Consider the following 19,438-nt stretch of genomic DNA (forward strand, 5'->3'; position numbering starts at 1 on the left):
TTAACGTTACTTTATAATAGACGAACGATGTTCTAGCAAATGCGTCCAAGAACTTGAAACAATTCAAAGTCGACTTAAACTGAAATTTGACGAACGAGGAGACCCGTCGACTGCTTGTTATCATTTTTTCAACGAGATGCAAATTATCAATCAACTTCGAGACAGAAGAATACTTGCAATTTTTTTCTTTAGTTAACAAGACGGAAACAGAAGATAATAGTAAGTGGAAAAATTGTTGAGTTTGATTTAACTCTGTGGTGCAAAAATTATTATACGCTGAATTGCAATAATTAACTTAGAAAAAATTTAATTTGCATCGAAAATTATATTCAATTCGAGTGATTAAAATTTAGAAACATTGCATCTACACGCAATTGAATATAAAATAATTTTTTGTTATAACTTTTAAATTACAGTCACTTCTTATGAACTATAATTTAGATAAGTTTCTTTATAAAGAAGATTAAGTAAACGCAGAAATCTGTGGAACAGATTAACCGTTCTTCTTACAGCAAGTGCATTTTAATACGAAAAGTCCGATCCTTTGGAAGTTTATAGTCTTCCCTCGGTCTTTGAGCTACTACAATAATTTATGTCCGCTGGTACCTCGTATTTCTTCCTAACAAAAATTTAAGAGACTCTCTGGGTCCAAGTTTCTAAGGTATACAGGAGGATTCTTAAGAAGAAAAAAAAATATGAGCTCTCAGGACACGTGTTAGGTGTATTGAAGAATTTCTATCATTAATGACACAAGTGACCGTGTAAATCTTTTTGGAACTGAAATACTATCATGGATATAAATAAAATAGATTTATAGATTTTTGCAATGACACATGAATGGCCTACAAATTCAAAGACTTCGAGTTCAATAATTCGTAAAATAAAGATTTTTTAACTATCTTACTAAAATTATAATTTAAAAAAATATTAATTATCAAGATTGAGTGGAAAATATAAAAAAAATTTATAAAATTTTAAATATTTCCATTGAATGCTGATGTAACTTGAAATTTTCTGATTGGTATTCAATCGGACAAATAAAAAACACCAACAAAATTATATTTATAAAGCAGAAAACAAATAAGGAAAACTCGAATAACCTTGCAGAAAAGTTATCCTCGGATTAACAAGACAAAACCGAAGCTTGTACTATCTTAATCTCCACCGTCGCGTCGGTGAAAACAGCTGAATCCGGTAAGATTATTCGAAATCGCGACAGTAGAGTAAACAAAGACCGTTCAACAGCGACTCTGTTAACAATAAACAACTGTAGCAAGTTTGAAATGGAAAGAGAAACATCGGTCCGAGTGGAACAACAACGCAAAATCTGACTGAAAAGTTTACTGCTGCCGAGGTGTTTCCGTTTTGTTTAAGAGTTAACCCTCGATAATTGGGTCAGTTCTGATTCAAAAACGATAAATTGACTAAAATTATATATTTAAAATATATTAAAATAATAATACCTACAGAAGGTTTCAAAAATAAGAATGAAAAGAAATTTAAAATTATGAGAGACGAGGGTTAATCCTTTTCAAAATAAAGATGAAAATTTATGTATATTCATCATTCACTTGATTTACATGCTAGTACGATATTCTTGGTTAATCGTAAACCATCGAACTTGTGCAAACTTTCTGTCCCAATAAATCGTGGTCTGCTCCATTAAGTTGCCAACTGATCAACTCACGAATAATGCTCGATTTACACGTGTATCTTATCGTCTATCACGTACATCACCTGTACATTGTTTAGTTAATTGTACATGAGCTGTTCAAACACTAAACGTTTTCGAAATGATTACATTCGAAGGTATCTAATATTTGAGTTATCAGTTGGTGTTAGATAATTTTCTTATGGGAAAGATATTAAAATCTTTGATATTCTTTTAGAAAAAATTCTAAAAGAAAATTTATCAATCAAATTGTTCTGTTAATTTTTTCTAATTAATTTTCTATCGATTTTTCAGACTTTACTATATTGAGTAGAAAGTCAAATTATATTTTTAAAATATCATTCAATATTTTATGTTAGCCGATTATTATGAAAACCGCATGAATGCAAAAATATTTACCTGAACAGATAGTGTATGCACATTAATTAACCTTCATTGCAAGTACCAATTACATGGTTACTCAATTATGTAACTTACTGAAATTATTTCTCCACTTACAGTACTTAAAATACGTACACATAATATCTTATTTCAATAACAATTGGATGTCATATTACATCCCAACATTATTCTTCGAGTATTACAATAGATTGGTTCATTTTGTGTAATCGAGGAAGCCTATTATGTTAAAACAGCAGACGATTGCACAACGAAGAGTATGTATAAAAGAAAACTGTGAAACAGATGCGTATTCCAGGGAAACAAATTTGCACCTTCTTGGCAAATTGTAGAAGAATAAATGACGGTGTATCAGGGAAAGGAAAAGAAGATGCAACGAAACGTCTGCGAGCTCCTATCTCGTAAATGTTGCAGCAATAAAGGAAACGATGATCGCGCGGAAACGCGTTCTAAGGAATCTCTGTTATCACACAGGGTCGTTGTGCAGTTTTTCTTTTGCTAACCTAAGCATACACTAAATTCCCATGTGATACGCTAACTTTGCTAACTTGAATAACGAAATTTGATAATTTATTCCAAGAGCAACATAGTTTGCCATGGGTAGTTCTAACAAAATCAAATGAAAATTTGAGATTTTATGAAATAGAAATGTAGACAGAAAAATGAAAAAAAAAAAGTGGAATGAAATTCTGCAATACGAGGAAATACTAATGAATTAAATTTGGTAAGACGATGATTTTAACCCAGGAAAGTACAATTTATAAAATTTTATATAATTTTTTTCTAATTCTTTCAAAAATTTCTCCACCCAAAAGGCTAGATATAATGAATGATTCTATGAATTGCAACACTACAATAGCTCCTATATCTACACAATTAACAACAATTTATTTTCAACAAAAGAACCGTAATATCCAATCTCATTTTTAAAACACAAAATTTGAGGCCAACCATCCGCCGTTGACGTAAATTGTTCCAGAAAATAGAGTGTATGGAGGCTAGATAAACGCGTTCACACATGATAAACACGTTCGTGTGTTAGCAAAAATATGTAAATATACTCCATCATCATGCAGCGTACCAGGCTGTATCAAAGTTAATACGAGAAGCAACGATGAAATTAAATTTGCAGCAATATCCAGCAACGAGGATCTAACTAAATTGACGTTGCAAGCGATGACGCTTAAAATATACGTATAATAAAAAGAAAACTGTCATCTCTGAAGTATTAATTACAATTGGCTTTAAAAATATACTGACACCACCAGGTCTATATTCTCCGCGGTAAAGCGTATTAAAACACCAATTATTATTAATGATGCAATTTATTAACTTTCAAATTGCAATTTTATTTTGATCCCACAATATTAATGCAATACTAATGTCGTCCAAAGTTTATCTGGATAAATGAAAAATGCATTTAAATGATCTATGTACATAGGTGCATGCGATATTTAATGGCAATGTAATATAATTTGCAAGTGTTAATGACATCTAATGAATGTAACAATAAATAAGTAAATAAAAAAAGGAAATTATATTTCAAGAAAATCTAGATAACTTTAACTCTGTGCTCCAAACTATAATGCAACATGGTGCAACTGTAATGCAACTGTGATGCAGTTTTTAGTATAATGCACTTTCTCTGTTTATTGCACTTTTATTTCAAACTTCAGATACAGCACACAACACTGGAGTTCAAATATTTTTATAATCAACTGTGTATCCAAAATTTGAAAAAAAAAAAAAAAATTTCTTTGGTTTTAATGAAATTTCAGCCGAACGTGATAGTTTCATGAAATCGTTACGTCTACTGCATATTAGAGTTGCATATCAAGCGCATTCGTACAATTCACTCGGCGTTGTTATGTAATTCCCAGCCCAGTTAGCGCATGCAGGCGCCTTTTATCTAATTTCAAACGAGATAACCAAGGGAAAAACTGAATGAAACGTCTCGCTTGCGACTGGATTCCCCCTGCCTGCAGTCCGGCCTGCATAAAGTGCACGGAAAACGAAACGTTGTCGCTTGAAAGCGTGCCCTAAAAGCGTATCCGCGTATCTTCGCCAGCATCCAGTCCGGTTAACCGTGCTACCAGTGACGTCCAATCCTTTTGAGTGCATTTTCCAAAACTGTATACACATTTTCCTTTTTTCCTATCCTCTACGCACAATCTTTTACACGTGAACATTTTACGCCTAACAAAAGCGAGAGAATTGTACTTGTCAGGAGGAGTTGAAGAGTGTTGAGAAATTACTAATGAAAAGACAGAGAAATTTTAAAAATTCTAAAAGCTACTCTACATTTTTAGAAATATTCAAAGAAATTTAACATTTGCAATTTAGAAATTTTAAATGAATATTAATTTCAACTTTCTAGGCTCTTTCTGAACACCGTTATTTTTAAAATCTTTGGAAAGTTTCTTTGGATACATTGTTCCTTGGGCATCAATCAAAAGTGAATGTCGCAGAAAACATTATCGGGCAAGAATTGAAATAACTGGCGAGGTTCTGTTTCATTTCACTGGATCGTGACTGGTATATTCAGCTTTTCACGATCGAACGAGAAGCGAGGTGGAAAGCGAAGATAGGGATGAAAATTGTTTAGGCAGAAAGGAGGTTCGTTCGAAGGTTAATTTCCGTCTTCGACGTTGGATCGTGTGATTGACTGAAAATGTTCGTTTACCGAATCAACGAACGACGAAAATAGCGAAAAGTAAATAAGATCGAGCACGGTGCAAATTAATATTATTTATTTTAACTTTGATCGGTTCAACTTCCCTCATCAGCTCGGCAATAAACCGTGAAAGTAGTTAAAAAGCAACCTACTTTTTCGAGTTGCCAACACAGAGATAAAAATTGCCCGGAAATAGCGCAGGATGTTTATTAAAAGCGCGGCCAATCATTCTACCACGTTCTCGTTTCGAAGAGAACTTTGTTATTAACTGCCGCGAATACAAACATTTTAGTCTCGAGAAATTTTACGCAAAACAGATATTACTGGTAAACAGTAATTTTGTATGGAAGCTTAAGGTACATTTCTATAATCCTGTATATCCTCGAATTTTTACATTAGTAACGAACAATATTTATGTCTGGTAAATTTTCTTTACTTCTTGTTGATTCACCTGAATCCTTTTGTTAAAAACAGAGAAACTTTTTACACTCACAAGTAAAACAGACAATGAGCAGACTAGACGTTACGAGATTTTCCTAAGTCAGTTTACCCAAATATTTTGTCTGAAGATTGTTTGAACAATATGGATTTATATATTATACAAAACCAGCTCCACTGTTTGTACACTGAATTTACATTTATTTTTGCATTCACTTGGATTTATTTTATGACATGTAGCATGAAATTTATAATATGTAGTTTGATATTTCAAAGTCAAGCATGAAAAAGCATGTTTAGTAATGTCATGGATTTTTTCAGATTTTATTATTTTATTATACTGATAATTTTGGGTCAAAATATCACTACATTTTAAGAATTAAATTTTGGCATAATTTTATATTCAAATTTTTCACATCTCGATAAAAAAATTAATCCAGAATTAAATCAAAGAATCTATCTATAAATGATCTAAATATCAGGAGAAGAAAATTAAAAGCTTGTTAAATAAAATTTAGAAAAATGAATTTATCTACTTTCGAAAAACACATAGATGCAGGGAATGCAAAAAAGTAATTTAGAACAAAATGAATGTACAGAACATGAATTTCAAATAAATTCAAAGGAAACTTCACATTCGTTAATTACATGAGAACGAAAAGTCCTAGAATTATGTGGGTCAAAAAAGAAAAAAGAAAAGAAAACGACAGTTCCTCTTTGAAAAACCGAGGAAAACTCTCGTCATACGGTACCAACCAGGCAATATTGCACGTCAACTCCTCACTTTGATCGCGGGACCACGAAAAGATTTGCCACTCGTGATATCGAGGATGATATAGCACTCTGAGGAATCTATCATTACACGGAATATGACTCGATTCATGTCGTAAGCTATGTACGTAGAAAAAAAATGAACAAGACTATAAGACTACGAAAATGTGGAACGAAGATGGATGGATCGAACGCAACGCGTATTTGCTTGCACGGCAGAAATGAACGATATTGCGACAAATGGAAACAAATCAAACTCTACTTTTGCTTTTACCCGCAAATGCAGCAATTTTTATGGTGAAAAAATTCCGAACATAAATTCGATCCCTACATAACAAATTCATAAATAATTTACTCGTTTGTAACTAAAAAATGTCTACGAATTGTAAAACCACAACGGGATATAAAACAATAATAAACTTTATGTTTTCACTGTTTTTTTTTCCTTTTCGAGTTATGGAGGACTCTTGGGAATATTTTTTTTTTAAATTTATTAAAGACTCCTGTGAAAATCAGTATAGAGAACAACAAATGACAATTTTTTAATTTTGTACGATTATAAATTATTTCGTTTTTGCAGTGAAACATTATTTGGAACAAAATTAATCAAACTAAGTATCATCCAAACTTTGCAAATAAAATTTAAATGAAAATGTAAAAATTTTCCAGTCATTAAATATTAATTACATGAAACTTCAATTATATTATTTATCTGCTCTTAATAAATGGATTGTAGATATTTTTACAGAGATAAAATAATCTTAATCACCTTTTTATTATGTTTCCACCAGCAGTCATTAGGGTCAGATATTTCAAAAAAAAGATGATGAAGAATATTAAAAGAGCAGAAATGAGTTAGGCTAGAAACAGAAAACTATATTCCATGAATTCTCCTTTCTAATAATAAGCTTTTTAAATCCCTCTGTAACGTTTCATTAACCTTGTACAAAGATATACCTTTTATCTCTGATAAGAGGATAAAGATTAATTTCTAAGTATTAATTAAACTTAGTACAATGTAATCTACTGATTGAGTAATGTATTTAATACTTTTTAATTTATTATATGTAATTGCATTCCTCTTTAAAAAAAGACAAGATCGGTCTACTTTTCATAGAGAATTAATTATCCATGGAAAAAGGAATTAAAAGTGTACCTCTTTACATTCATAATGAAATAATTAATATTAATGAGCTCTTATTAAATTTCCTTCTGTAGCCTCTGAGGATTCCGTATAATCTGCTACAACCAATAAACTAAAACGTGATTGCTTTCATTTATCGATCATATCCCTGCTCCTATTTATAACAATTAAAAAAGGAAGAGTTTAGCATGTGCTAGGCTAAAAAAGATCGCGTTACTAAACTGGATCTCATAATTCAAATAAAAAATTCGGTGCTAATACTAGGACAACCAAGCTCATTAAAATAAATTTAATAAATGATTTAATAAAATAAATTTCAAATTTTTCAATTTAAAGTATAGAAATTATTATTAACCCTTTGCTGTTAACTTGAGTAAAGCTATCTAAACAATGTATTACAGAACTTAAAGTAAACTTAAAGTTGTAGACAAAAATAAAAATGTTGACTTTCAAAAGCTTCGCTATAAAATTACGTTGACCTTCATTATATTTGAAAACCTAAAATTCTTTTGTTAAATTCTAATTAATTTTATTTTCCATCATTTTTTTAATTTATTTTTCCAATTTATTTTCAATTTAAAAATAAATTTCATATTTACCGTTGGTTGTCCCAGTATTAAAATGTGGTACTGATGCAGAATTAATCGGAAATCCCTGAACGATTGTCAATTAAAAATCAAACCGTATATTTGAATGGAATTACACATGTCTCGCTGTTCCCGATAAGAAGCTAATATTGATACACGATGTGTGACTAAAGCAGCAAAGAATCCCCGTTTGCTTACTTCCTTGTTTTACGTAATCGCACAGCTACGTTGCTTTATTTTGTACGCAACGTTCAGGAAACATCTAAATATACCTTACCAGTGACATACTTTTTAGTGAATCACCTTTTATCAAAAATTAACGTCGCCCAAGCGAACGCCCCGCCGTTTAATTTATGAATTCATCGTGCACGAGAGGAGAATAATTTAACAGGTTAATTATAATTATTCAGAACACGATAGTTTCATATTCGACTTTCAATCTTCTACTTATTACCTTATGAAACTAATATAAGTTTTGAATTTTCTTTATATAAACCTTTCTGACCCGATGTTACACAAAACCAATTGACTTATCATAACTTTCAAACTACTTAAAATTTTGAGTTAGGATTTGACTTCGATACTTGAATTTCTAATAATAAATTTTGACATAATTTTGTTATATAAAACTAATATGATATATGAAAATTTGCGTGTCCATGTCGGTTTGCAAGGGTTAAATTTATGAATACGGCTGGTCACCGCTGACCCTCGTGGTATTTAACGCGTTAAACATGCGTGAAATGGTATAATGGATTCAGACCAGATACTAAATTCTTGAGCTGTTGTCTCGCGTTCAAGATAATTAAAAGATCTGGTACTCCAACGACTTCGTGTAAATTTGTTTAAAAAGAAGAAGGTTTATTGACTGCTGATATTTATCCACTTATAGTACATTAGAAAATGCAAAAAAACACGTAAATTATATGTATAAGAAACGGAAATAAATTATTTAGAATGTGCAAAGTATGCAAAATGTGTGAAAAAGAAAACAGAATATTTTATAAAAGAATATATTGTCTCGACGATGTCAATTGCATTAGAATATTTATCCTATAATTAGACCCTTTAAATTGTAATTAGACGTAAAAATACTATTCAGGCTTATCATAATTAAATTCAAAATATTGTTACGAGCATGACTCAACACTGAAAGGTAAAAAGTTCATTTTATATTCTAGTTATATTTAGTGGGTATTCGATGCTTTATACTATTCTAATTAAGACTTGATTCTATAATTATTTTGAACAGTGCATTATGTGAAAGTATCAGTAATTTTTTTAGAAAAAAATATTTTTAGAAAACGTCTACATTGCATTTGTATAAATAAAACTGTCATAATTAACAGTTTCTGTTCAACAAAAACAAAATTAATTGAGTAATTGAAAATTGTAGCTGTCTGAATAGTCTGCCAGCAAAGGGTTAAATAACCATAAGAAACTTGTTGGCACGAATAAAGATAAGCAAAGTATCACTTACCTTATCGAGATACTGAAATCCATGCTCCTGAGCGACCTGCCGGGCCACTTCCGGTCCTCCTTCAATGTGCGCTGCCCACTGATTGGTATAGGCTGCCACTCGTCCAGCCAGAGTCACCAGTGCGACGATGGCCAGTCCAAAAATCCTCTGCGGGCACATGATAGCTCTGCCTCTCAGCTGTAACCACCAGCGGCTCCAGTTTCACGCTCGACACTGTGTACTCACTAGCCACACCGCCTAAATGGAGGATGATAACAAGAACAACGACAACAAACAACGGCACCGGCACACCCACCACGATCAACACGACCCACAACTCTGAATATCGCACCGTACGACCTTTAAACGTAGAGTGATAAACGGACCGACGAGGTAGAGGATAAGGAAGTTGATAAAGAAATAAAGAAAGAAAAAAGAAAAAAAAGAAAGAAGAGCGAGAGACACAGAGAGGCAAAGAGTGTCTCGCACCTGGTGACCGACCGTCGTCGACTGAACCACCAGGGACTCGTGTCACTAGTTAAGTAACCTCCACTCAGCCAACCGATTAGCTTCTTCTTTCGTGCACATCCACGTGCCGTGTCCTCGTCGTCCTCGTCGTCGTCGGTGTCGTCGCTGGTCGTCGTCGTCGTCGTCGTTGTGCTGGTCGTTCCCTCGGTGACGTTTCTGCCACTGTCGCCGCCGCCTTCGCTGAAACGACGAGCAGCGGTAGGTGGGGCGATCGTCAAGTCATGTGGCCGTGGTTGGTGGGGAAATCGTCGCGATCCTCGCGATACCGAACGTGTGCGATACACGTGGCTGGCCTATGGATCAAGGGCGACGCTCGCAGAAGCAGCAACGTTCCTGCTCTTTGGTCGTCGTTGCCTTCATCCGTCGAGAGGATCCCTCACCTCTGACAGTGGCTGGAACGGTCAATCACCCCTCGGACCTTCGAAACTGACCCACTCCGGCTCTTCCGTTCGACAACGACGACCTTCGACAAACAACTGTACACTTCGAACAGTCGTTTCTCCTCTATCCGAGTAACTTCGGATTACCGGTGATCAACGTGGAACGATGATCGAGTCAGAGCGGATACAAAGTCCGTGATAGCGATTGATACTAGTATCTTCAACCGTAGACGAACAACATTTGGATAAGAAGCGGAGGGAACGCGGTTACTCGATGGTCTTCCGAAATACAGTCCTCCAACGAACAGAGCGAAATGCCTGGCTAGCCATTCAGCCAGCGGCACCAGTTATCGACCGAAAACTCGGTCGATTCACGTCATCGACCAGTGCATCCTCCTCGTTTGCTGCATACTTAGGAAAATTCGTCGATGACGCGGCCTCCTCGTGCTTCCCTCTTTTCCTCGCTTTCTAGCTCATCCTCCGCCAGCCAGCCGCGATCTGAAAACCGTTCCGAGAATTCAGAATCAGATATTTTTGGGCAACTATGAGGATGAAGGGAGGTTGATTAATCGATGCAGTTTCTCGGATCTGGATGGAGAGGCGATGGGTGCTTTGAACTTACGCGAGCGATGAGGTCGAAGCGTTTAGGCGGGAAAAATGAAGCGATCTTTGGGAATTTATTTTGAGGAAACTATTAGACCTACGTATCTCTAATTTTGCACATGTATTTAAACATATTTAAAGTAATATTATGAATTTTTTGAAATAAATTCATTGAAAATTCACAGAGTTATAACAAATTATATGAAACTCTTTTCCCAGCCATCTTAGTTGACTATCATAAAAAAGTTTTAAAGTAACTTTAATCCTCCCTAATGAGAAAATAATTGCTGAATAAATTAGAGGAGATATTTCAAGCGTATAATTCAAAATAAAATTTTGTAGATATCGTCCATTAAATTGCAACTGAAATTTCTTTCTATCGTACCTACGAACACGTACAAAGTACCGGCAAGCTGTAGCATAATTAAAAACAATTTTAACATGAATATTCCGCTTGCTCGCCGAATACAATTGCCGAGACGCGGAATAAACCGAACCATTTGCCTTAGCGTTCCCTTTGCAGAAATTACGCATACCCATAAAGTGCAACGAGTCACGATCGAGGTTTAATTACACCCCACCGAATAAACGAGAAACAACTGAGACATCAACATGAAATCCTTGTTTGCATATCAACGAAGATGCAACTAATATTCAAGGAAAAGCGTGCGTCTGTCTGATTGAATTTTGATAGCTGACACCTTCGTAATATCAACAGCGGTTGGGTTTTTCCTCTAGTTCCTTCCATCATGAGAAAATGCGGGAAAATCTGCTTATTTTACTTTTTAATTAAATCTATGATTCTTGCAATTTTATAAAAGATCCTTGAACAGTGATGTCTGTTCTGAATGTTTTTATTTAAAAATTTAAGTGCCTAATTTTAATCAAAGATCTAAATTAATGACTGACCCAGCTCCATTATTTCAGATTTAATTAATTTCAGGTTACTTAAACCTAGTTGCAATAATAATTTTCACGATCAAATGAAAATTTCGAACGAAATAGACAATTTAATACAGGTTGAAACGGTTACAATATGAATGTTTAACGAGCAATATGCGTTCGTTTAATGGAAAACGTGTTTGCTGGAATCTCGAGGAACAATGTTACTGTAAATTTTTAATAACGTACTCGTTGAACACAATTTCTCGTTAATTTTTGAAGCTGCACACTGTGGTTTACCATCAGCTGCATACGTTCACGCAACTTGCATCATCTTCACGGTCGAAGAGTGCTCGAACGAGTCGGATTTTCGAATGAAAGAAACAGGATCGATACGGGTTGCAATGGTTACACTGCATACCAGGGAAAATTGCATTCAGCATGTAACTCGACCTGATTTTCATCGAACGAGAGATTTGCTAAGGAAAACGTGAATTTTTTTTCGTTTTCCTAATAACAAGCCATCATCTACACCGGCTATCGGACGGAAAATTTGGAACGAAACCGATTCGTTTCCTTGTATCGTTTATTTAAATTGATGACTCATTTGGACATTATTCATTTTGAACAAACATCCATGACTCAGACAATGTTAGATTGCGGCGAAAGATAAGAATGTTGTTTTGCAATTTATCCAAAGTATTTGCATCGTGTATTAAAATTTATTTTGTTCAAATTTACTTATGTCAGGAAATCATAAATTAATTGTTTTTAATTCAAAATTTCTAAAATTGCTATCGGTCTATATAGAATTTTATTTAATGAATATTGCAAATAATAAATTTGTGAAATCTCGAAAATTGGTTAAATTCTAATTAATTTAACAAATATCGTGAATAACAATTTGGTGATCTTTCATTCTGCACCAAAATCGTATGACAAAAGTTTAGACAATTGAGTTTGCAGAAAAAACATAGAACTACACATTAGTTGGCTAGACAGTTACAATACTTTGAAATGGTGACCGTGTTCCCTGAGGAAATTGCAGTACTCTTGTAACAATGATACCAAGTGCTCTTTTTGGAAAAGAATACACACCTTTCATGCGGTGGAACATAAATTTTCGACCAAGAGATGCATTTCTGCAATGCAGTTTTCCGATACTTAGACACAATGGTACTGCATTTCCATCGATGAATTTTAATAAATAGAATTTAAAATAATTTTAATAATTTCCACGTAATCCAATTCGAGAAGTTCCTGGATTATTTTAAAAATTATGAACGAACTATCGTGAAAGGATTCTAAATTATTCTCTCGTTGAATAAAAATTGTATAACATTTAAATTACGAAGCACGTTCGCTATATCCTTCATCATAACGAGATTCAAGGGGAAACCTTGTTCGCTACCGTTCTACGATTTTAAAGAACGGAATGGAAACGACTATCATTCCGTATTATCGATATATTTTAAAGGTCGCTGGGTTCCGTGAAAAAAGGAGTCGATTTTCAAGCTGCGGTTCTCGCGGTTACAATTCGATAGGACATTTACATCCGCGATCAAGTGAAATTGCGTTCGCGATATTCCTTTCCTCGAGCCAGTCAATTTTAAAAGTCTATTTGAAACGTGGAAATACAGGAGAGCACAGATTGCAACCGGTGCAAACATCCTTACGGTACAACTTTACCCTATGCCAGTGGAGTTTTGTCATAAATTGCGAAAAACAAGCAATAATCGTGAATTTTATTCCGAAGAAAGCGTCGTACCGCGAAGAAACCATTATAAATTGCATTTCATTCGACATAAACCTATGATCAATTTTTCTTTTTATAATAGAACAATACTGGAATAAGATACAAAGAATTTTATACAGGTACTTTAGTCAAATTCGAAAAAAGAAAGAAGATATAACGAGCATTGCAAATCCTTGAATGGCAGACCATGGAAAGAGTCCCAATTCCAATTTAATTTATAAAATAGATATTGATTTTAAGAACTCAGCGGTTCGTATGATTCCATTGTTATCTATAAATATTTTTCTACGTGTCTGTCCTGAATTCTACGGGTGGTTATTGTCCACGACGAAGAAACATATAGAAAAACTGAAGATTCGCATTATCGTCACGTTCAAGAGACGTTCCAAACGATTCAACTTCCGGGGAAAGGATATTGGTGGCCCTGCAGATACACAACTTCGTGAAAGCTCTATTTTATGTCCGAAACAAGCTACGTTTTCTCTCTAACCAGCTTTTCCTATTTCGTCCACCAAACGAAATCCTGACTCAATTACACAGTTACTGTTTAGCTTTCGTCTAACATGTCTATTCAATTGAGATCAGTAAATAACAGAGAAAAATGAAATTCTTTTCTAAAATATTTTTCAAACAACTAAATACTATTCTAACATTTCTATAGGAGCTAGTAAGATGATAGAAGTCTATTAATTTAAAATATTAACATCAATTGTTCGAAATTCATAATTAACGAAAAATAACGAACCATTATAAAAATAATACATAATATTTATTAAAGATAAAAATAATGTCCTACTACATTTCCAACGCCCCCAGCACGGTAACCAACGCATTAAGCAACCTCTCTTCTTCGAAATCCCCAATCCTTAACAATGGCGACCCACGTACAATGAATTGCGAGAATCACCATACGTAATAAGAAGCAGGCGGCACAGTAACCGGACATTGTCCAACGATTCAAGGTATATAAGCCAAGGAAAGAAAGATTTCCGTGATAAAAAAAAATAAAAAAAGACAGATTCAGTGACGCATTGGGTAGCCACCGAATGGTGGACCCATTGCAGTCCATTGGAACATGTACCTCGTGTGCCCCGAGGAAATTGCATTCTGCGGTCTTCCTCCTCTGCTTCCGTAGTCGGTGGACCAGTGATAAAGAGAGAATAAGAGGAGTCAGAGGAGGAGCAAGTGGATCGAGGGTGGAGGGAGAGCATTAGATAGAAGTGAATCAAATTTAAGCCGACTACCATCCCTCTCTTCATCATCGCGACCGCTTTCTATATATTGATGTACGTCTTTATTCTTTGTGTCGCAAACGTATGGTCGGTGACCCTTTTTCTTTCTTTTTTTTTTTTTTTTTCTAATTTCGAAACAAAGAACGCGAAAACCTTTCTGTTCGTGGAAGAAGAAGCCATTGCAAAGGCCATCGGGCTGGCAACGGATACGAAGAGAGGAGGGGCTGGGATGCATGCACACAGGGCCAAATGAAAACGAACGAGGCCGAACCTCTTGGCCAGGTAATAACAGACGACCTTTGCCCTCACGATCTCTGCCTACCTGGCCGCTACGTGACCGACTTCTTTCTCTTTCGCCCGGCGATAGAAAGAGGACGAATTTTTACGCACGAACTGCGAACATCATCGGATATTCCGGCGGCGGGAAAGATGCCAGAATGCAACTGCAGCTGCAGCTTGCGAAAATTGTCCACCGATAGGGACCGTGGCCTAGACCAGGAATAGAGCGAGAGAGAGAAGGAAAATGGAGAGAAAGGTATAGCGGGTTCGATTGGACACGGTCACTGGATGAATTTTCTTTCCACCGATCGGTTCCTGTGTCGCGTTTGCTTTGAACCCACCAGAGAGATGCTAGTTTTGATTCGAAAATTCTATTCCAACGCGTTACAGTGGAAATATTTTACTTTGAGAATTTCGAAAATTCTGGTACAATTTTTTTTTACTACGTGAATTCGGTTCCATACACTTCAATTGCAGTTATTTTATTTTTGAAATTGAGATTTTTATACGGACCGAGAGCTGTGGATATTTTGTTGTTGAATGAAATAAATAAAAATAATATTGATATTAATCGTAGAAAGATAGATTAATATTAATATTATACCTTAGAAATCAAGATCACTTTAGCATTAATTTGGAAAATATTGGTAAGTCACAAATAATTTTTTGAAAATTTTCTAAACAAGATAAATAAAATATTTTTTTATATTTTCTAACTGAGCCATCTCTTTAGTTTTTTTAAAGTTAATGATAATATTAATGATATTAGACATATATTGAAATAGCCTGATCTAAATAGAACAATTGTGGCTTGAACGAATTGGATTTCTATTATGTATTTATCTAACGATCAGTTTCAATATTGCATTTATTTCCAACGGAGAAACGAGGACGATAGTTTGGGCTGGACTTGAAATATTCATTGCCAAGATCGATCCTGGCGGATTTAATAATTCGCATCTTAAAACATCGGCATCGACCTTAACCTCGATTTAAACGTTCCTACTGATGGGTCATATTAACCGATTTCTTAAACTTTTTATTATGTAAAATAAGTGATATAGTAATTTACAAAAATGGAAACTTAATGAAATAAAAAAAAAGCATTTTCAAGAAAATACTAAACAAATCATGAATGACCCTTGATACTTATTTAAAAAATACGCAATTTTTTTACTTTAAAATATTGAGTCATTGATATATTTATAAAATTATATAATCGCTTTGCTAATTACTTAAATTTTTAAATGAGGCTTATAACAAAAAATTAGTTAATTTAATGAAAAACAATTGCCTAAAGTACATCCAGTACTTAGAAATTTTCCCAATAACATCAAGTTACGCAATGATCGTTACCTCGGACAAAAGGAATGCCGACGAACCGAGCCATGCAAGGGCCTTTCTCGTAACAGGAAATACTCGGGGTCATGGACTGCCATGAAGTTCATACAAGCACTGTTCGTGCAACGAGAACACGAGATGCACAGAAAACCGGCTCGTTCGATTTACTCGTTAAGATAACATAGCGGATATTCTAGCGCACATACCTCCGCGAGATATTATTAAGTCACATTGCACAAAATCCTCAAGAAACGGTCGTTTAACCTAACGAGAATCAAGCGATCCACGAACGACACTAAAATCCCGCCTTTTACCGCGCAGAGCGCCACATGGTTTCGATAATCGAAAGCGTAATATCGAACCACGTGATCGAGAACCAGTCGCTCATACGTAACGCTTGGATATCATTTAAAAATCAAACATGGCGGTCGAGCGGTCGCGTTTACGATAAAGAATGCCATTTAAACGAGCCATTTAACCGTGCTTATCTATATGAGCATAGTTTAGAACGTTGTTGAAACACGATGACCATCCGGCCGAGCGTGAACATAAAAACGTAAACATGTACAATGTCACGTGAACCGTGGTCGTGAATCTCAATGCACGAGGAAATCAAGGTACGAATAGAGTTTAAAATCGTGGAACAGAACAGGAATACAGATAGTTTGGATAAGAGGCACGACTGCACGTGGGTAGATGCACACGGTATATGCGAACCTGTCAAGATACGCGTTCGTGTATCCTGGAAAGATAAACGCGACGAGGCAAGGTAACACAAGGGAACAGAGTGAATATCGGGCGAGTGAAGCTCGTAGCCGTTTCAAGGTAACGGTTCCCGGACACGCGTCTCCATACCAAAACGAGAAACTACACGGAGCTGGCTGGCTTGACAGCTCGCTAGAATCGGTCACAATACATGCTCGTATTTATTAATAGATTTCACTCACGTTTTCTGCCGTTACTGCCGCTCTGGCTTTCCCTCGGTCGAACTGATCCCGCCTGCGTGCAATAATCCCGTCGAAGAGTCGTCGATACACGATGCTCGTGTACAGAGAGACACTCCAATCGGAGCGAGGAATGCGGAAGATGGAGAAACGGGGATAGAACACCGCACAGTTGCACAGCCTGCGGGAAACACGCCTTTTTGTACTCCGAAATGAAACCAACACACGATTATTCGACGGAATTCAGAATTCACGATCGCGTGAACGGTTGAACGTGTTAGTTAGAACCGCGTGTAGTCTTTGTACAGTGTCACCGTAGTCGCGCGAATGTCGGATCGTGCGACGTCATTCCTCGTTGCGATCTCATCCCCACGACGAAGCACGGCTGACTGACGGCTCGTTCTGCCGCTCCGTTCCGAACGCTCCCCCACCACTGCGCCGTTCTCCCCACTCCGCCATGATTTGTCCCCACCACGCGACTCAATCTCCCGCCGCGCAGCGAGGCAAGATCTCAAGAAATAAAGAAAAGTCTTTAAATACTTTTTACTATATTTTTTATGTAATAAAAATATAAACTAATAATATTATGCGTGACTATAATGTTAATCTTCCCATCCCTACTTTTTACTTTTATCTACTTAATAAATTACTGATTGTAATTCAAAAATTAAGAATTTTATAGTAAATTTTACATAAAACTTTTAAATATGATTCCATTAATTCCCTTTTCTCAGGGAAAATTCACAAATTCGTCTTGTAAAGATATAATTGATCACTTAACACCTTCCTTAATATACTAAGGGCGGATGTGTACGCTCATAAAAATTCCCATTATAAGAGTATTTATCCACTCAGAATAATACAATTTATCAATTTCTGTTTTAATTCATTATTACTCATTTATCCTGCCCTTCTAAATGAAAAACGAATCTTTACTCCAAATTTTTATCTCATGCAAAAATAAAAAATTATCATTGATTATATGGAACGTTCAGCTACATCTCGGTCAGTGCTCAAAGGGTTGACAGGATTTGACATTTCGATTGAAAAAAAAAAGGGCAGGTGGAATATTTTTCCCTATTTCTTGGGATTCTGCCCCACTGTGCGCCGTCGCAATTTGCACCCCCCCACGTCCCACGCCACCCGCAGCGACGTTCAGTCTCTCAGCAACCGCTTCGCTGTGCAGTTCTCTTTCTATCTTTCGTATTATGCATCTATCCCGGGGAACAGAGAAAGAGAGACACGAACACGGCGCGAAAGGTTGAGGAGACTACCAGTGTCGTAATATTACGGGTGTACCCGTTAGATGATCGTGACACTTCCATGCCGATTACGAATGCAGCATCCGAAGTTTTCTCAGAGGATGCACGCGTCAGATCCTCTCTTTTTTCCCTGATGTAATCCCTCAGTGCGATGCAAGAACGTTGCGAGAATAATTTATTTTTTTCACTGATTAATACATACCATCCTCATTAACACCTTGATTGTTATTTAAAAAAGTTCAGAAAATTTTGATGACTCAAAATTTATCATTCTTGGTTGAAATTTCTAGCGGTTGGAATAACATTTCTATTCTTTTTTTTTAAGTCTCTGTTGGCTGGGACATGGGGCCCAACAAGGTCCTCGATCGTCCCTGGGGGTTTCACCAGAAACTCGTCCTTCTCCATTCCTGTGCAACCCTCTTCTTTCCGCTCGTTCGTCTTCTAGCCGCATTCACGTACCCATTACGTCTCCTCCAACGTGCGCCAGTGTCTTCAGCTCCGTCAACCTGGTTTCTCTCCATCGCCTCTTTCTTCTTGTCCCTTCTCATTCTTCCTCCCTCTGGTCGTACCTGGCCATACCGATTGAACGAGGACGCCAGAAGAATATTGAACAGCGTCCGTGCATTCCGATGCGGCAGATACGGACGTTCACGTTCGATTCTTTTCAATCTTATCTCGTCCACCTGTCCGACTGGGTGTCAATGAAACCCAGTCGGATGACTGGACGCGACGAGACGGTCCCTGTATCGGGAAGCACCGTTGTTTGCCGGCGGCTACCTTGTTGTCACGGCACTGGATACGCATGCCAAATGAGCGTATTGATAATGAGCTGATATATCGAATGGTGGAACTTGAATTTCCGGATTCCAATTACGTTAGATCAGGTTTTTGCACTTTCAGTGGCAATTAAAAGTCGGGCACAAGTTTCGATGGCACGAAACTATCGCGGAATACCATTTATTCTGTATTAATTTGAAGCTTCGAATCTGACGAGAATGGGTATAATTCTCGCGGGACAAGGAATCGATGAAGAAGGATATTCGAGCGGAAAGGAGAAGAGGGTTAAACGGGACGCGAATAATGGAGA

General features: G+C 36.0%; 1 protein-coding gene across 6 annotated transcripts in view; it reads right to left on the minus strand.

Moving 5' to 3' along the window:
- The window catches only part of LOC114871266 (furin-like protease 1), a 177,503-nt gene that overhangs the window by 148,489 nt on the left and 9,576 nt on the right, over positions 1-19,438 (minus strand). The window contains exons 1-3 of one of the 6 annotated variants that reach the window (XM_029176950.2): positions 17,093-17,505; positions 9,634-10,550; positions 9,166-9,402 (exon numbers count right to left, since the gene is read on the minus strand). In XM_029176950.2, the coding sequence (XP_029032783.1) occupies positions 9,166-9,324 (159 nt within the window). In that variant the 5' untranslated portion in view covers positions 9,325-9,402; positions 9,634-10,550; positions 17,093-17,505. Of the gene's footprint in view, positions 1-9,165; positions 10,551-16,160; positions 16,180-17,092; positions 17,527-19,438 lie in introns of those variants that run through there. The other 5 variants (XM_029176951.2, XM_029176948.2, XM_029176947.2 and 2 more) reach the window with 5 other exon arrangements.

The sequence above is a fragment of the Osmia bicornis genome, chromosome 10, assembly GCF_907164935.1.
Source record: "Osmia bicornis bicornis chromosome 10, iOsmBic2.1, whole genome shotgun sequence".
NCBI lineage: Eukaryota > Metazoa > Arthropoda > Insecta > Hymenoptera > Megachilidae > Osmia > Osmia bicornis.